At 42.3% G+C, this 16240-nt stretch overlaps 1 protein-coding gene across 10 annotated transcripts in view; it reads left to right on the top strand.

Moving 5' to 3' along the window:
• Positions 1-16240, top strand: part of CEP170 (centrosomal protein 170) — an 88306-nt gene that overhangs the window by 23705 nt on the left and 48361 nt on the right. For all 10 annotated transcript variants that reach the window (XM_039914831.1, XM_039914830.1, XM_029046915.2 and 7 more), the window contains 5 exons: positions 7983-8072; positions 9205-9283; positions 13126-13184; positions 13280-13442; positions 15898-16032. In XM_039914831.1, coding sequence (XP_039770765.1) covers positions 7983-8072; positions 9205-9283; positions 13126-13184; positions 13280-13442; positions 15898-16032 — 526 coding nt within the window. The remainder of the gene's footprint in view (positions 1-7982; positions 8073-9204; positions 9284-13125; positions 13185-13279; positions 13443-15897; positions 16033-16240) is intronic.

Raw genomic sequence — 16240 nt, 5'->3', positions numbered from 1 at the left:
CCTGCCCACAATGTAGGTTATAGTCTGGGGCGGGGGAGACGGACATCAGTAGAAATAAATAAATTACAGATGTTTGAATGCACCCAGTGTCTTTTCATGGATGCATTTGCTGTTTTGCTTTATTCCAGAAGAGGTAGTCAGTCTTATTTAGAGCAGAGTAAGTAATAATTGGGAGGCAGCACTAGGTAAGTGAGGGAATAGCTAACTGGAATTTCTTGAATTTGGATCTCTGCTATTTGCTGGGTGGCCTTGGGCAAGTCAATTAACATCCCTATGCTTGTTTGCTTTCCTATAAAAAGAGGATAATGATACTTCCAAGAGTCTTTATACATAATTAATTTTCGTAAAGCTTTGGATGAAAGATACTCTAAAATGCAAAATATAATTACTGGATGAGGATTAGACTAGAACTTCTCCGGGCTCAAATTGGGCACTCTATTTGAAATCTTTTGCCTAAAACCACACATTGATTCGTAAATTTATTTATCAACAAAGTGACCTGGAAAAGTATTAAAACTAAACTTTTGATTTTATTTTTTTGTGCTGCTTCTTTGCACATTTATTTTATAAAATTACAGACTTGGTAGCAGGAAAAAAAATGAACACACTTGTATTGCACTTAGACTCCGTAGAATAATAACATTAATTAGGCCTAAGGATAAATTGGTTTTTGTGTTCAGTTTCCTAATTCTGACAATTCGGAATTCTTCTGACAAGCAAAGAGCAGTTGAAAGCCAAGCCAATTGGTTAGCTGGCCTGATGTTTGCTAGGATAACGTTACAAAATTAATTTTTCTGAGACAGCCGGTTCAAGACAGCCAAACCCAATTTTCTTTGAAAATCTGAATTAGCCTTTGAATTCAGGTAGTTTTAAAAAGCTGACTTTCACCTGAAGACATTCAGGGATGGGTTACTGAGTTTATGGATTATTCCTACCACTTGTTTTGTCTTCCTGCAGTACCCTGTTTTCATCATCTGACAGAGTTAGTTCTTTTCTTAGAGGTTGGGCAGATAAAGGAGGGAATTTCAAAACTCGTGTTGTTGTTTTTGCAATTTGATTAGTCTCAGTTTTGTGGCCTAGTGGAAAGAGCAAGGACCTGCGAGTCAGAGGGCCTGAGTTCTAGTCCTGGCTCTGTCACTTCCCTGCTTTGTGACCTTGAGCAAGTCACTTAACTTGGCTGTGCCTCAGTTTCCTCATTTATGAGTGGGGATTAAATCCTCCCTCTGACATAGACTGTGAGCCCCATTTGGGATAGAGACTGCATTATCTTGTATCTAACCCAGCACATACTTTAGCGCTTGGCAATAGTAAGTGCTTAATGCTTACCCACAGTTATGTGATTATTAAGATTAGTAATATCAAGGTTTGATAGGGATGAAGGTGAAGCTGTTGTCCATAAAGAGGTAATAGCTTCTCCGAAGCACTAATGCTTCAGAAAAAAAAAAATCTGTGTTCAAGAACCAGCCATTTATTGGAGTCTGGATTCTCCTTGCTCTTGCTATTCTGTCAGTCTTTTCCAAGGGAGAAGGACCTATAATAATTCCTGTCGGGGAATTTCTGTCAGTGGAAAACCACTATAATTGATTCCTTGGGTAGCGGTAAGATGAAGGCTCTTTTGTCTTGCTTGATAGGGGACTCAAATGATTCTATAGCTCTGTCAAGGATTCTCTCTGCATTCCTAGAAATTTCATGATCTGGGCCCTAGGGAGGTTTAGTGCAGGTGTCCTTAATTGAGGATTTCTGAAGTGGTTGGGGAGAATTCATTTTTTATTTTGGGGAGAGTCCTGGAGAATGCTTTCAACATGGGCAACGTTTGCTTTTAATGATAATGATAACAATAATAACAAATGTGGTTATTTGTTTAGTCCCATGTGCCAAACACAACACTAAATGCTAGATGAGATAATCAGGTCCCACATGGGGCTCACAGTCTAAGTAGGAGGGAGAACAGGTACTGAATCCCCATTTTGCAGGTGAGGGAACTGCACCCCACTTTCACATCTGTATGAAGTCCTTTGTCCTCACCCCAGTGGATGTAAAAGCCAGCTACTCTAGTAATATTACGCAGAAGGGGATAGCTCCTTAGATATTAATGCTCTGTATATGGAGTTTCTTACTCTACGATGACTTCCGGGAAAGTGAACTGAACTTTGCAGAGGGATGTTTTCATAGATTCAGCAGTTCAAAATGGGCACTCAATTACTAACATATCCCTGGCAAGGCCGGACCTGAGACTTGTCGTTTCAACCCACCCCCGGGTCGCGATTCTCAAAGCCAGCTTCTCTGCCCACCTGCACCTTTGTGAAATGAAGTTGGGACGACCTGCCCCTGGAACGTTAGCTACTCGGATGGTGCATCAGCTCTGTCGGTTACCTTGCATATCCTCTCTTCATAATTCTGGTATTTGTTACGTGCTTACCGTGTGCCAAGCGCTGTACTAAGCGCTGAAGTGGATACAAGCAAATCAGGTTGGACACAGTCCCTGTCCCACATGGGGTTCACAGTCTACATCACCGTTTTATAGATGAGGAAACCGAGGCACAGAGAAGTGAAGCAACGTGCCCAAGGTCACACAGTCCGACGAGTGGCGGAGCCGGGTTTAGAACCCACCACCTCCTGGCTCTATCCACTACATTCAACCCAAAGGAGAATGTGCGCTTGCATAAGAGGAAGTAAAAAAAGTCACGAAGGCCAGGCAGGGGAGCTATAAATACCCGTGACTTCCCATACCCTCATTCCTCTGTGCCCCCTCAGGGATCTCTATTTAATTCCCATACACGAGAAAGAAGATCAAACCATCAAAGTCAGTGATCTTTAATGAGCACTTACTCTGCTCAGAGCACTAGATTAAGTGCTTATTTGTTATTTTGGAAGAGTTTGGATGGTGTTTTCCTTTCTGTCATATTTTAAAGCAGAAGCAGCTAGTGGAAAGAGGCCGGACCTGGAGTCTCAGAACCTGTTTTCTAATCCCGGTCTGCCATTTTCATGCTGTGGGACCTTGGGCAAGTCACTTAGCTTATCTGGGCCTCAGTTTCCTCATCTATAGATTAAATGTCTGTTCTCCTTTCTAGTTAGAGCCCCATGTAGGGCAGGGCCTGTGTCCAATCTGATTAGCTGACTCTTCCCTAGCACTTAGAAAGGTGCTTGACACAAAATAAGTACTTAACAAATACCATAATAATGATAATTATCATTATTAATAATAATAACAAAAAAGATCTGAGCTGCAGGTTCTCAAATGGAGCATAGTAACTTGGCTTCAAGTTCTCATAAACACATTTCTGTTGAGCAAGCAACCAATTTGGTTTTTAGATATGTTGAGCTTGGGGTGTAGGCAGGATATACAAGTGGAGATGACCCGGAGGCATGAGGAAAAGTGAGATTACAGGTCAGACAAGAGGCCGGGACTGGAGAGAGAGTTTGGGGAATCATCTGCATATAATTCATTATGGATCGCTGGTCCAGGAATTTATCCAAACCCTTCTGGTACCTGGAATACTGATAATATGAATCATAATATCCTGTACTGGTTTATAAGTGACTGTACCCTTATCTATGGCTTTGACTAATCAGAATCAGAGAGCCTGTACTTTGGTAGTCCTGTGATGTAGTCGTATAGTGAAATTCCTTTCCTTTGAGAACGCCTCAACTATCCTCGAGAAAGGAGTTCTAAGGCTTGTGCCGAGATTACTCTTCAAATATGAGATAGGTAAATTAAGCAACTGAGCCGGTTGTTTATAACTCATCCAGTTCTTTCTGGCGTTTTATGATTGTATAGTGTTTAGCTTGGCCTACTCCTATTGGTTCCATGTATTCATGCTTTTAGTGTATGCGCTAGCCAATATTCAAATTTTGCGTTAGGACAGATTTGTTTTTCTGTGAAGGAGAATGAAGTCTTTCTAATATGAAACGGTAACAAATTTGGATTAAAAAATGGAAAAAAACCTCACAGATATCTTATTATCTGAATCCAGCAAGGTAATTGGTTGTTTAGCGGAAACTCGGGGTCATGTGTCCGAGCTCCGACCAATCCACATTGGTCTTGCCACTCTCCCCCAGGAGCAAGAGATAGGTTAGGGATAGAGCCAGCCCTGTCGGAGCGGGAGGAATGCAGACCCTCCTGTCTCCTCCCTGCTGAAAACCCCCCCAGTCACTCCCTCAGGCTGCTGTTGGAGCTCTCCCACCCCCTGCTCCCAGACCTTTTTCTTTCTTTCTTTTCACTGGCATTTGGTAGCACTTACTATGTGCCAGACACTGTTCTCAGTCCTGGCATAGACCCTGTCCATGCCCCACGTGGGGCTCACAGTCGGAATCCCCCTTTTACAGATCAGGTAGCTGAGGCCCAGAGAAGCGAAGGGAGTTGGCCAAGGTCACACAGCAGACAAGTGGCGGGGCCGAGACTTGGCCTTGCTGAGAAGCCTCCACTTACTCAAACACGGGAATATTAGTAGCTCACCCTGTGTGTTTGTCCGCCGTCTCTCGTCTCCTCGTGTCCTCTCTCAGGCTCAGTCGAGCAATCAATCCCATTTATTGAACAGCTACGGCACCTAGGGTGGGTACTGGGCTAATGCAAGTGGAGCATTGCTCTCTCCAAGCAGCAGTATTCCAGAAAAGGTACTCTGGATTCAGTTCAGTCATACTTATTGAGCGCTTCCCATCTGCAAAACACCGTACTGAGCGCTTGGGAGAGTACAATACAACGGCAAACACATTCCCCGTCCACGACGAGCTCACGGTCAAGAGACGGTATGCTGGCGGGCGGAAGATTCTCGTAATGCCACTCACTCATGGATGCGCTCTCGTAATCAGCCGCGTTACCTTCAGACGCAAAGACAACTGAACTACTAAGGCAGAGGAGTGGAACTGTTGTACGTTAGGTAGGAGGAACTGTGTTAGGAGCTCTCCCTGCTTCCGCCCCCGAGGCAGGATGCCACATATTTGTCTTGATATAGCATTGTTTTAATCTGACTTGATCCACTAATGTGCCGGATTTCCATGTGTTAGTGATATCCGGAAGCACATTGAGAAGCAGCGTGGCTTAGTGGAAAGAGCCCCGGCTTGGGAGTCAGGGGTCGTGGGTTCTACTTCTGGCTCCACCACTTGTCAGCTGTACGACTTTAGGCAAGTCACTTATCTTCTCTGTGCCTCAGTTACCTAATCTGTAAAATGGGAATCAAGACTGTGAGCCCCACGTGGGACAATCTAATTGCCTTGTATCAAGCAGCGTGGCTTAGTGGAAAGAGCATGGGCTTGGGAGTCAGGGGTCATGGGTTCGAATCCCGGCTCCTCCACTTGTCAGCTGTGTGACTGTGGGACAGTCACTTAACTTCTCTGTGCCTCAGTTCCCTCATCAGTAAAATGGGGATGAAGACTGTGAGCCTCACGTGGGACAACCTGATTACCCTGTATCTACCCCAGCGCTTAGAACAGTGCTCTGCACATAGTAAGCGCTTAACAAGTACCAACATTATTATTATTATTGTTATTACCCCAGTGCTTAGAATAGTGCTTGGCACATAGTAAGCGCTTAACAAATACCATAAAGATTATTAATCAATCCTCAGTGATTCCACCTTTTGTTTTGGATAAAAATAGTGCTATGACCATTTTTTCTATGTTTGATGGGTAGACTGTATGGAGGTGGTTCTTTTGTGTTTTTTATGGCATTTTTATGGTATGCTAAGGGCTTACTATGCACCAGGCACTGTAGTAAGCGCTGGCATGGAAATAAGTTAATTAGGTTGGACACAGACCTTGTCCCAGTCTAAGGAGGAGGGAGAACTGAAAAGAGAAGGCTTGCCCAAGGTCACACAGCGAGCAGTTGGTAGAAGAAGCCAGGCCCTCCGACTCCCAGGCCCACGCTCTAAACCACGAGAGTGCTCTGGACCACGCTGTTTTTCCCCTTGCCTTTCAGACTGCCACCCAGGACCCAGTTCAAGGATGGGCAGGGCCAGCCCAGAGATAATCCAGTGGCGGTTGGATAATAATCATTATGGTATTTGTTGAGCGCTTACTATGTCCCAGGCGCCATACTAACCGCTTGGCTGGCTACAAGCAACTCCAGCAGGACCCAGTCCATGTCCCACACAGGGCTCACATTCTTCACCCCCATTCAAGCTCTTAGTACAGTGCTCTGCACACAGTAAGCGCTCAATAAATACGATTGAATGAATGAACTTTACAGATAAAGAGTGTGAGCCCCATGTGGGACAGGGATTGTATCCAACCTGATTAATTTATCTCCACCCCAGTGCTAAGAAGCAGAGAAGCAGCGTGGCTCAGTGGAAAGAGAATGGTCTTTGGAGTCAGAGGTCATGAGTTCGAATCCCAGCTCTGCCACTTGTCAGCTGTGTGACTGTGGGCAAGTCACTTAACTTCTCTGGGCCTCAGTTACCTCATCTGTAAAATGGGGATTAAGATTGTGAGCCCCATGTGGGACAACCTGATTCCCCCATGTCTCCCCCAGCGCTTAGAACAGTGCTCTGCACATAGTAAGCGCTTAACAAATACCAACATTATTATTATTATTATAAGAACAGTGCTTGGCACATAGTAAGCACTTAACAAGGCCCATAATTGTTAATCGTTATTATTATTTATTCTCTATACCACATTTGCCTCATCGGTAAAATGGGGTTGGAGACTGTGATCCCTAAGTGGGGCAGGGACTATGTCCAATCTGATTTTCTTGTATCTACCCAATGGTTAGAACAGCACATAGTAAGTGCTTAGCAAATGTCACTATTATTATTATATTATTATTATAGGGAGGATGTGAGCAAAATGAGAGGCCATTTGAGGTCTGGTAGATCACTAGGGATGAAACTTGAAAACTCCTTGAGGGTGGGGATCATTTCTGCTAATGGTCGTGTGCTCCCAAATGCTTAGTACAGTGCTCTGCACACAGTAGGCATATGGAAGATACCACTGATCAACTGATGCATTAATAATTTAGGTTTATCAGTCAGTCAATCGCTAATATTTATTGAGGGATTTTTCTCCTTTATGAAAGCCAATCCCAGGTAGATTTTTAGGTTTAAAAGTACATATTAAAGTTTCTCACTTCCCACTTGGAGTCCTGAGTGCTAGGATTGCGTCTAGCTTAATCTAGATCGAATGACCTTGTGAGGCAGGTGTCCTCAAAGGAAAAAAAAAGAAGCCACAAATCCCATCTGCAATGAAAACGGGGCTTTTGCCTAATTTATCTGAGAATCATATTGATTTTCCCATTTGGATTTCCCAGGTGAGACGTGACCAAACCTTTCTGCGATAGATCTAGGGGTTTCGGCAGATAATGGAATCGACCTGACTGCTTGCTCAGGCACATAAAATCGAGAGCCAACCGCTTCGAGGCTAAAATGCTTTTCTCGATATGATTAACCTTGTTGATCCATTTTACACACTCTCTTGCCCGAGAAATAAATGTTGACATCAAAAGAGGAAAGTCATTAGTTAAGGAGGTTAGGTTGTCCCGAGCCTATGGGTATGTGGGTAAGCTCTAATAATACTTCAGTCGGTCCATCATATTTACTGAGCACTTACAGTGTGCAGAGCACTCTACTAAGGCGTGGGAGAGGACAATACAAAAATAAGCCGACACGTTCCCTGCCCTCAACGAGCTTACAGTCTAGAGGGACTGTAAGTCGATCAGTCCGGCAGTCGTATTTATTGAGCAATCACTGAGTGCAGAACATCGTACTAAGCATTTGGGAGAGTACAATATAACAGAATTGGTAGAACCTGGATGGTTCAAAGACTATTAGAATAACTCAGCGTTTATGTCTGTAAGCCCATTGTGGGCAGGGAATGCATCTACCGACTCTTTTGAATTGTACGCTCCCAAATGCTTAGTACGGCGCTCAGCACAGAGTAAGTACTCAGTGAATACCGTTGATTGATGATTTTGTGCACATTTTTTGCAGGTTTTGCCCTTGGTAGAATAATGGCTGATTAACTGATTTCTTTTTCCCCATGTCTTTCAGTCCCGAAGTGTGGACAAGCAACATGCAGTAGTCAACTATGATTCCTCTGCTGATGAACATTTGGTGAAGGACTTGGGCAGCCTAAATGGAGTAAGTTTAGCCTAACAACTAACGACCTGAGCTGATTCAACCTCTGACTCGGAACTCTCCGTGTGTATCCCTTTGGTTAAAGTTGGATTACACGCCAGGAACACGATTAAGCAAAGAACAAAGAAAATTTTCCAAATAAAGGGACAATATATGAGGACGGAAGAGAGTATTTAAGTAACCCGAGGCAGATTTATCATTTTACTACACTTGGGCACTAAGCTTATTGTTTCCCCTAGATTTCTTATGTTAGGATATGTAAATAGTGATAAACTTGTTCTTGATTTTTTTTTAAAGTGTTCATTTTGTGTATTTTTAAATTTGCACACCATGATGTCCCGCTTTAACCTTTTACTAAAGTCACTCATTTAAAAAAAAAATAATGTTCTATCATGAAGCAGCATGGCCTAATGGAAAGAGCATGGGCCTGGAAGTCAGATGATCCAAGTTCTGATCCCGACTTCGCCACCTGCCTGCTGGGTGACCTTGGGCAAGACAGCTCCTTGGGTGTGGGGATCGTCTCTACTTAACATTTTTGTACTCTTCCAAGCACTTAGTACAGTGCTTTGCACAGGGTAGAATGCTCAATATATGCTATTTGATTGATTGAACTCTGACTCTAAAGAAAGAATAAACTGGACAGTGGAATTGAGAATGAGAAGAATTAGGCCCATGCTAATGTTGAATGGGCTTGTTGCATATGTTTCAGACCGCAGATTTCTTAAGACATCGATTTTGAGGCCCGATGTCTTCGCGGATTCCAGTTTTTTTGTTGAATTGGCATTATTTGCCTCAGGGATTTCGGATTCAGACCACTTGTTGATGCACGGAAAGCGTTGAACATTTCTTCTCTGTGTTATGAACAGAAGTCTACAGTGATCCTAAATATTTCAAGGAGTGAGGAGATGTTATAATCTCCCGAGATAAGGGTGTGACAACCCCCCTTTACATCATTTCAGGCTTTGCCAGTTTCTGGAACCCTTATAATGCAGATAGTACCTAATTTATGTTCCATCCAGTCTTCCCAAGACCAATATCTCCTTGGACGTTCGGCATTAGGCATGCTTAGAAACGCTTACTAATGTGAGAAGATTGATGTAGGACTTACCATCCATTCTTTTTCCTTTCCTTCTAGACTTTTGTGAACGACATAAGGATTCCCGAACAGACCTATATCACCTTGAAGCTTGAAGATAAGCTAAGATTTGGCTATGATATCCTTATTCCAATCATTTTGTTAAGTATCTTGCCAAATGGTTGTATTATCCAAGTTGGGTTTTATGCCATTTCTTAACGAGTCTGATTCTGCCACATGTTGATGGACAGATACATTCAGTGGAATGTGGAGGTAGTCTGTTCGTGGTTAAAATATTTCAATCTGTGTAATTCCTTAGAACTGCGCTTAAATGCCCTTTGAAATACGCTAAAATAGAACTTGATATGTGTATTTAATGTGAATTAATTTCACTATTACTACTAGTATTGATGACTACTTAATGTGCAGCTGTGTGTTTACAATACAGAATATGCCATAGACTCAGAAAGGACTTTGATAGCTCCAAAACAAAACATCTGACTGCAAAGCCTATGAGAAGGGCCGGAATGACTGGATTTTGATGAGATTCTTTTTCTGATGAAAAAAGTGTGTTTTTTGGGTAATCTTACTGATGTGCAAATATGCCTCATCATGTTTGGTATTTGCTATTTTTGCAAATATTTATTACCTTGGAAATTTATCTTCAATAAGACATTTAAAATAAAAGGACTTTTATTTGGATCTGTAGGATGCTGTCAAGAACCGAGATAGAAATGTGATGTCTAAAGGTAACACTTAAGGGAAATCGGAGGTAATTTAATATAGTTTTGGAAAAGTAAAATGTTAATAGTTCCACATAGTTTTTGGCAAAGTTGTAACTTGAAAATTATGCCAAAACGGTAATTATTTTTCAGAGAAATCTGTGTGTACTCATAAATTGAAAAGAGTGAGAAATAAGTTGAAATAATTACATACTAGTAAATTTTAAGCTATATAGTTTATGCCTTGCTTGAAAAGCCACTCGTCCGCGGTGGGGCCTAGAGCAAGTCACTTAATTTCTCTGGGGCTTCAGTTCCCTCATCTGTAAAATGGGGATTAAAATGGTGAGCCCCATGTAGGACATGGACTGTGTCCAACTCGATTAGCTTGTATCTATCCCAGCACTTAGTATAGTGCCCGGCACATAGTAAGCTAAGCACTTAATAAATACTGTAAAAAAAAAAATGGAAGTGCACAAAAGTCAGTGTAAAACTTCAGTCCTTGGTTAGTGAGCCATTTCTCCAATACATATACCCACCATCTGGAAAGAAATTCCACATAACTTAGATAATTTTAACCTTTTAATTCAATATGACCTCAGGGCTTAAGGCATATTAAGCATTTACACTGAAATTTGTAAACATCGCTGAAAATCAATTTTCAAGTAAATGTAAAAAAAAACACGTTTTGAGGACTAGTTCATACTTTGTAACAGCAACTTGCGTTTAACATATAGAAATCCTCAGAACTGGGAAAAAAATTTCCCCATACAAATGAATGAGTGATTTTTTTAAGACTGTCACCATTGTGGATTAAAACAGCTTGGCCAAGTCTGAGTCTTCTGTAGCATTTTTGAAATCAAAATGTAAGTCCCTGAGAAAGTAGGCCCTGCCAACATCTGCCTCCTGACTGGGTTTTGCCTCCATCCATCACTCCGAAATTCGCTTTCCAGCACTCTCCATTATAAAATTTATACTGGGTGTTAGTAGTAAAAAGGCTGTGATCTTTGGAAGCTGGAGATGGGAAGGAGAGGGAAGAGCTTGCTGAAGGCATGAAGGGAAAGTTGAAGAATCCCCATTTTGCCCCTCATCTGGTCACCCAAATTTCAAATCCAAGTGCTTAAGTGCTCAGGGACCCACACTCACTTTAGTAGGTAGCTGCAGTGGAAACCTTTAGATACAAATATAGCTTATGTTTTTATTTTCCCCTTCCTATCCCATGTTTTCCTCTAGAATCTCTGCCTTCCCTTTCCATCTACCGTCTTGAGGATCAGGGGGAAGGAGAGGAGGAAGAGTTGTTATTTTCTGCCACTTCTCATTTCCTCCCAGCCTAGATCTGAGTGGAGATTGCCTCTGCATTAGATGAGAAGAGCAGAGGAATAGAGTGAACCAGTTTTCTGGAGAGAATTTAACGTCATCCACTTGGCTACTCCATTCTGCATCCTTCTTTACACCGTCTGTCAAATCTTCCCAACTTGGGAAGTTGACTTCACGGCCTTGACCGTTGTTTCTAGAACAGATCAAGACTAGGCAAAGATCAGTCTGCACACATTATAGAGGATAATTGCTAAAACTTGCAACTTTAAGGGGAACTTACAGTCTTGACTTTCACTTCTGTCTACCCGACCACCTACATCTCTGCCTTTTTGCAGTCTCAGTTCAGCTAATCTCTAATCCCTCCGGAAATCCCTTCCCAGTCACTTTGGATCCCCTCCGAGTTCTTCTAAATCAAGAAATACAGCTGTGTGATATTCAAAGAAGTTGACGCTGTTGTTGAAATATATCTATGGGTTTGAGCATTTATCTAAAGACCAATGCAGAACCCATAGTCCATCTTGCGCTCACAGACACCCACACACGTCCTTTGTTGTGTCACTTCTGTGGTTTGTAGCATCCAGTGAAGCGCTTTGCCTCCTTATGCGGAACTGAAAACCCACCATCAAATACAAGAAATGGATTAAATGTTGGGTTTTCAGTGGAGCAGTGCATTCCCAGGCTACTGAGCTTCACATCAGACAATCTTATTTGGCGCTTAGCCTTAGTTCTGTTAGTGTTTGTTGAGTGAGTGTCTGTGGTGTTTTAGTTTCCCTGCCCTGAAGGGGCTGTTTACAATGTGTGTAGGGGAGAAAATCCCCCATGATTTGCAATCAATTAATGGTACTTATTGAGCATTTACTGTGTGCAGAACACTTTACTAAGCGCTTGAGAAAATACAGCACAAAAGAGTTGGTAGACACGTTCCCTCGCCACAATAATCTCATAGTTTAAAATCCTACATTCTAATCCTACATTTCCATGTTTCAGAGAACATGACCTCATCTTTATATTCCTTCTATATTCCAAACATCTCCAAAACGAGAGTTCAATCTAAAGAAGGCAAAGGTTCCTTGTTAGGTGAGGTTGGATCACTCAAACAGCACATCTGAAAGTGAGTGATCCAACGGCAGGGTCAAGCCTCATTCTTTTGGGTGTTTTATTTTTTTAACTCACGGTTCTTATGGATGTCATCGGTGCTGTGTATAGGAGCATCAGAATTTGGTACAGGAATTACAGTAAGGCCTCTTCATTACCCATTCATCCAACAGTGGGAAATGTGACTGGCTGTTTAGTGCATAATATATCATAATGTACAGAGGAATCACTCTGTTTTCCAAAATAGTGGCCGCGTTGATCAAATCTAGCATTTTAGATACAGCCAGTTGTGTGATGGTATAATACAGTCCTTTTGTATTCCCTGTAGCTGGAGCAGCTGAGGTTTCTGTGAAGACCCAAATTATAGCATTTCTGAATAACTGTGCAATTACTATTTGTTAGGACAATGAACTTCATTTTTGCCAGGGCTAGTGAAGTCTGGGAAATGGAATTTCATCTGGACGTGCTGTTGAACAACCGCTGATGAGTTATTTAGCTATACTGATATAATTCATCCCAAATGCCGAGACTTCACTGAAGGCTATGAACAGTGATGACTAAAGGATCCTCTTCTACTATTGTACTAGTTGCTTGTTATTTGCTGAAATCTGGTTAATTAGACTAAGTACCTGTACTTTTTTCATTTCGTGTTTTTTTTCATTTTTCTCTCTCTGCATTTGAAAGGTACTGAATGCTTTAAAAATCAACGTCTTGAGTGTGTGTTGAAAATTTTATACCATCATTTTACATGAAGGGGTACATATTAATCCTATCAGGGTAGTTACCTGAATTAGATCATTTCTGTATCAGGTGGAATTCATGACTCAAACCCTTCCTTAGCACACCGTACATACTAATCTTTTTACTGTAGTTCGAGGAGAAATGCGCGTCCCAGAGGAAGCCCTGAAGGTAATAGAATTTCAATTTCTCATTTTCTGAAAAATCTACTGTCGGGTTGATTTGAGTTAGAGATGTTTCTCTTTCTCTTTCCTAATGCTCTCTAGCATGAGAAGTTTACAAGCCAGTATCAGCTGTCCCAAAAATCGTCAGAATCTGAAACGTCAAAACCAACAAGCTCCAAGAGTTTGGAGTCGAAGATAGCAGACCCTGGATCGGAAGTGCAACATAAAGCAACTGAAGCGTTGAAGGCTGAAGAGAAAACCATGGGTATGTCACCGTCTCTCATCAAGTGTTTCTCAGGTGCCACGTTGGTGCTTATGACTGGAAGCTTATTCTCTAGACAGTCAACTCGTCTCTAGGCTGCAAGCTCATTGTGGGCAGGGAAGGTGTCTACCAACTCTACCTCCCAAGCGCTTAGTCCAGTGCTCTGCACCCAGTAAGTCCTCAATAAATACCACTGACTGATTGCTACGATCAGGAACTGATTTCACTTTTACTGCTGCCGGCAACCTGCTTGACTTCTGCAGACTGTAAGCTCGTCGTAGGCAGGGAATGTGCCTGGTATATTGTAATATACTCTCCAAAGCTCTAGGCTACAGTGCTTGGCACACGGTAAGCGCTCAATAAATACGATTGACTGACTGCAACCGCTTCCGGCAAGACTATGGTCTGACTTCAACTCACCACGCTCGATAGGGTCACCGACAGCCATTTCCCACTACCGTTTCAGCTCGGCGGATTCCATCCCACCTTCCTGGTCGGGAGGGGTAAAGAACTGCCAAGCGAGGTAGAGCGGGGTCCATTTGCAAGTGGTACAAGTGGGACTGGGAGATGGGTAGCCGTGGGATCTAGGAGGAGGAGAGCAATCTACCAGAGAGGCACTTTAGGGCAGTTAGAGTGGAAGGTCTTCTTTGCCTTTCTGTCAGTCAGGTTTATTAAGTTCTTACTGTGGGCGGTGCACTGTAGTGAATGCTTGGGAGAGTACAATATAACAGGCACATTCCCTGTCATTTTCCATACTCTGCCCCCAGAGAAGCTGTACTGAACCCCACCCCCAACCCCTCAGCACCTACCTGCATATCTTTAACATTATTGACTATAAATTACTTATTAATGTCTGTCTCTCCCTCTAGATTGTAAGAGCAGGAAATGTGTCTAATTCTGTTTCATTGTACTCTCCCAAGTGCTTAGAGCAGTGCTGTGCATATAGTAAGCACTCAATAAATACTATCGATTGATTGAAATCAGGATAATTTTTCTTTAGACTGTCCAGTTAATGATAATAATAATAATGGTATTTGTTAAGCACTTACTATGTGTCAAGCACTGTTCTAAGCGGTGGGATAGATACAAGGTAATCAGGTTGTCCTACGTGGGGCTCACGGTCTCAATCCCCATTTTACAGATGAGGTAACTGAGGCCCAGAGAAGTGAAGTGTCTTGCCCAAGGTCACACAGCAGACAAGTGGCAGAGCCGGGATTAGAACACTCGACTTTCTGACTCCCAGGCCTGTGCTCAGCCACACTCCTCACCAGCCAGGTCAATTTGATGATTTGTCACCTGAAGAGCTGTCTGAGGTCTAACAGTTCACAAAATGCTTGGAGGATTTTGTTACCCAAATAATATTTTTTTGTTCTGGTCATCTTTAACGTAGCCCTGGGATCTTCTGAGTTGCGAAATGTGGACTGAGCCAAAGTAACGTAGGATTTAGCGACCTTCGGATTTCATGACGGTGTTACCGTCAGTTTGGAAGCCTTAGCCTACTCAGAGTGCAGTGGATTCTCGTCTTTAGGGTGTTAGCTTGAAGAAACAAATGATATTGGCAGTCTGGTCACAGAGACCATGGCTTAGGTCAGTGGCTTCACTTAACTCTTGAACAGGAAATGGGTTAAGGAAAGAAAATGGAAGCTTTAAGGGAGTGTCTCTAAAATCATCTTGTTATGACTGACACCCTGTGAGTGGGAAACGTTACTGCCCTGACTGATGTTTTTCAAGCAGCAGCACTAACCTCAAGGAGCATTACAGGGGAATAGAAAGTTGTTGCAGAACCTAGAGCCTGCAGAATTGAAAACATCTGTTGCCTCTGGCAACAATAGTCAGTTCTTTAAGACAGCTGTCTCTCTCTCCCTCCTACTATTATCTCTTCTTTTCCATAGTCTGCCCCTCTCATCATCCAGGATTATTCATTTATTTTATTTATCACCTGGCTCCTCTCTTGCTCTTCCTGGAAGCCACTCCTGGAAAAATAAAGGGAAAAAGTTATCAAAGTTTCCCTCTTCTCGGGGCAATCCTATCACACCGGGGTTTTTTGGAAAGGTTTCCGATGGGAGGATGATTAGGGGACTGTTGAGTTGCAGTAGGTAAGGTTTGAGAATTGCTCATTAAAGTTCACTTTTTGTTATTGCGCTTCACACAAACCTGATTATTTCTAAAGGATCGTGCTCAAATTACCCGCTGGAAGCCATTTAAAGATATGCCAAGATTGGATCCAAGAAGGATCGAATTTTCAAATACGTTGGCCAGGTCTTAGGGTAAATTAACGTTCTGGTTTAAAATAGCAAGATATTAAATTTCTAGTACAGGTTAACAATCTAGGCTGTACTTTTAGTTTTGCACTTAATAAAACAGCAGCTCAGCAATCCGAGCGTTCTGGAGAAAGGTCTTTTCTCCGGGTCAGTTGCAGTGGATGCATTTATTTCTTCTTCTTGGAATATTCCTTCAGATCTTTCTGCAGTACCCCGAGGCACCCCACTTTATGGGCAGCCATCTTGGTGGGGAGACGATGAAGCCGATGAAGAAAATGCTTACAAGCAAGACGGCAAGCCTATAGAAAAAATCCAAGAAACTGGAGCTTCAGGTAAAAATATTTAGAAAAATCTCCATTCTGGTATCTTCTTAATATTTTCTGCCTCTTGCCACACTGTTAAAAATGTAGAACTATGGAAAAATGTTTATGCAGATAGCTTTTGGTTTTTTAGTTTTACAGAGTAAGAATCCAGATTTTTGTGAGTCACTGTTAGTTGCCAAAATCTTCAACAACAGAGATTCTTGAGTTCATCAGATAA

This window comes from Ornithorhynchus anatinus, chromosome 19 (assembly GCF_004115215.2).
Source record: "Ornithorhynchus anatinus isolate Pmale09 chromosome 19, mOrnAna1.pri.v4, whole genome shotgun sequence".
Taxonomy (NCBI): Eukaryota; Metazoa; Chordata; class Mammalia; order Monotremata; family Ornithorhynchidae; genus Ornithorhynchus; species Ornithorhynchus anatinus.
The sequence above is the reverse complement of the archived record's forward strand: the minus strand, read 5'-3'. Positions and strand labels throughout refer to the sequence as shown.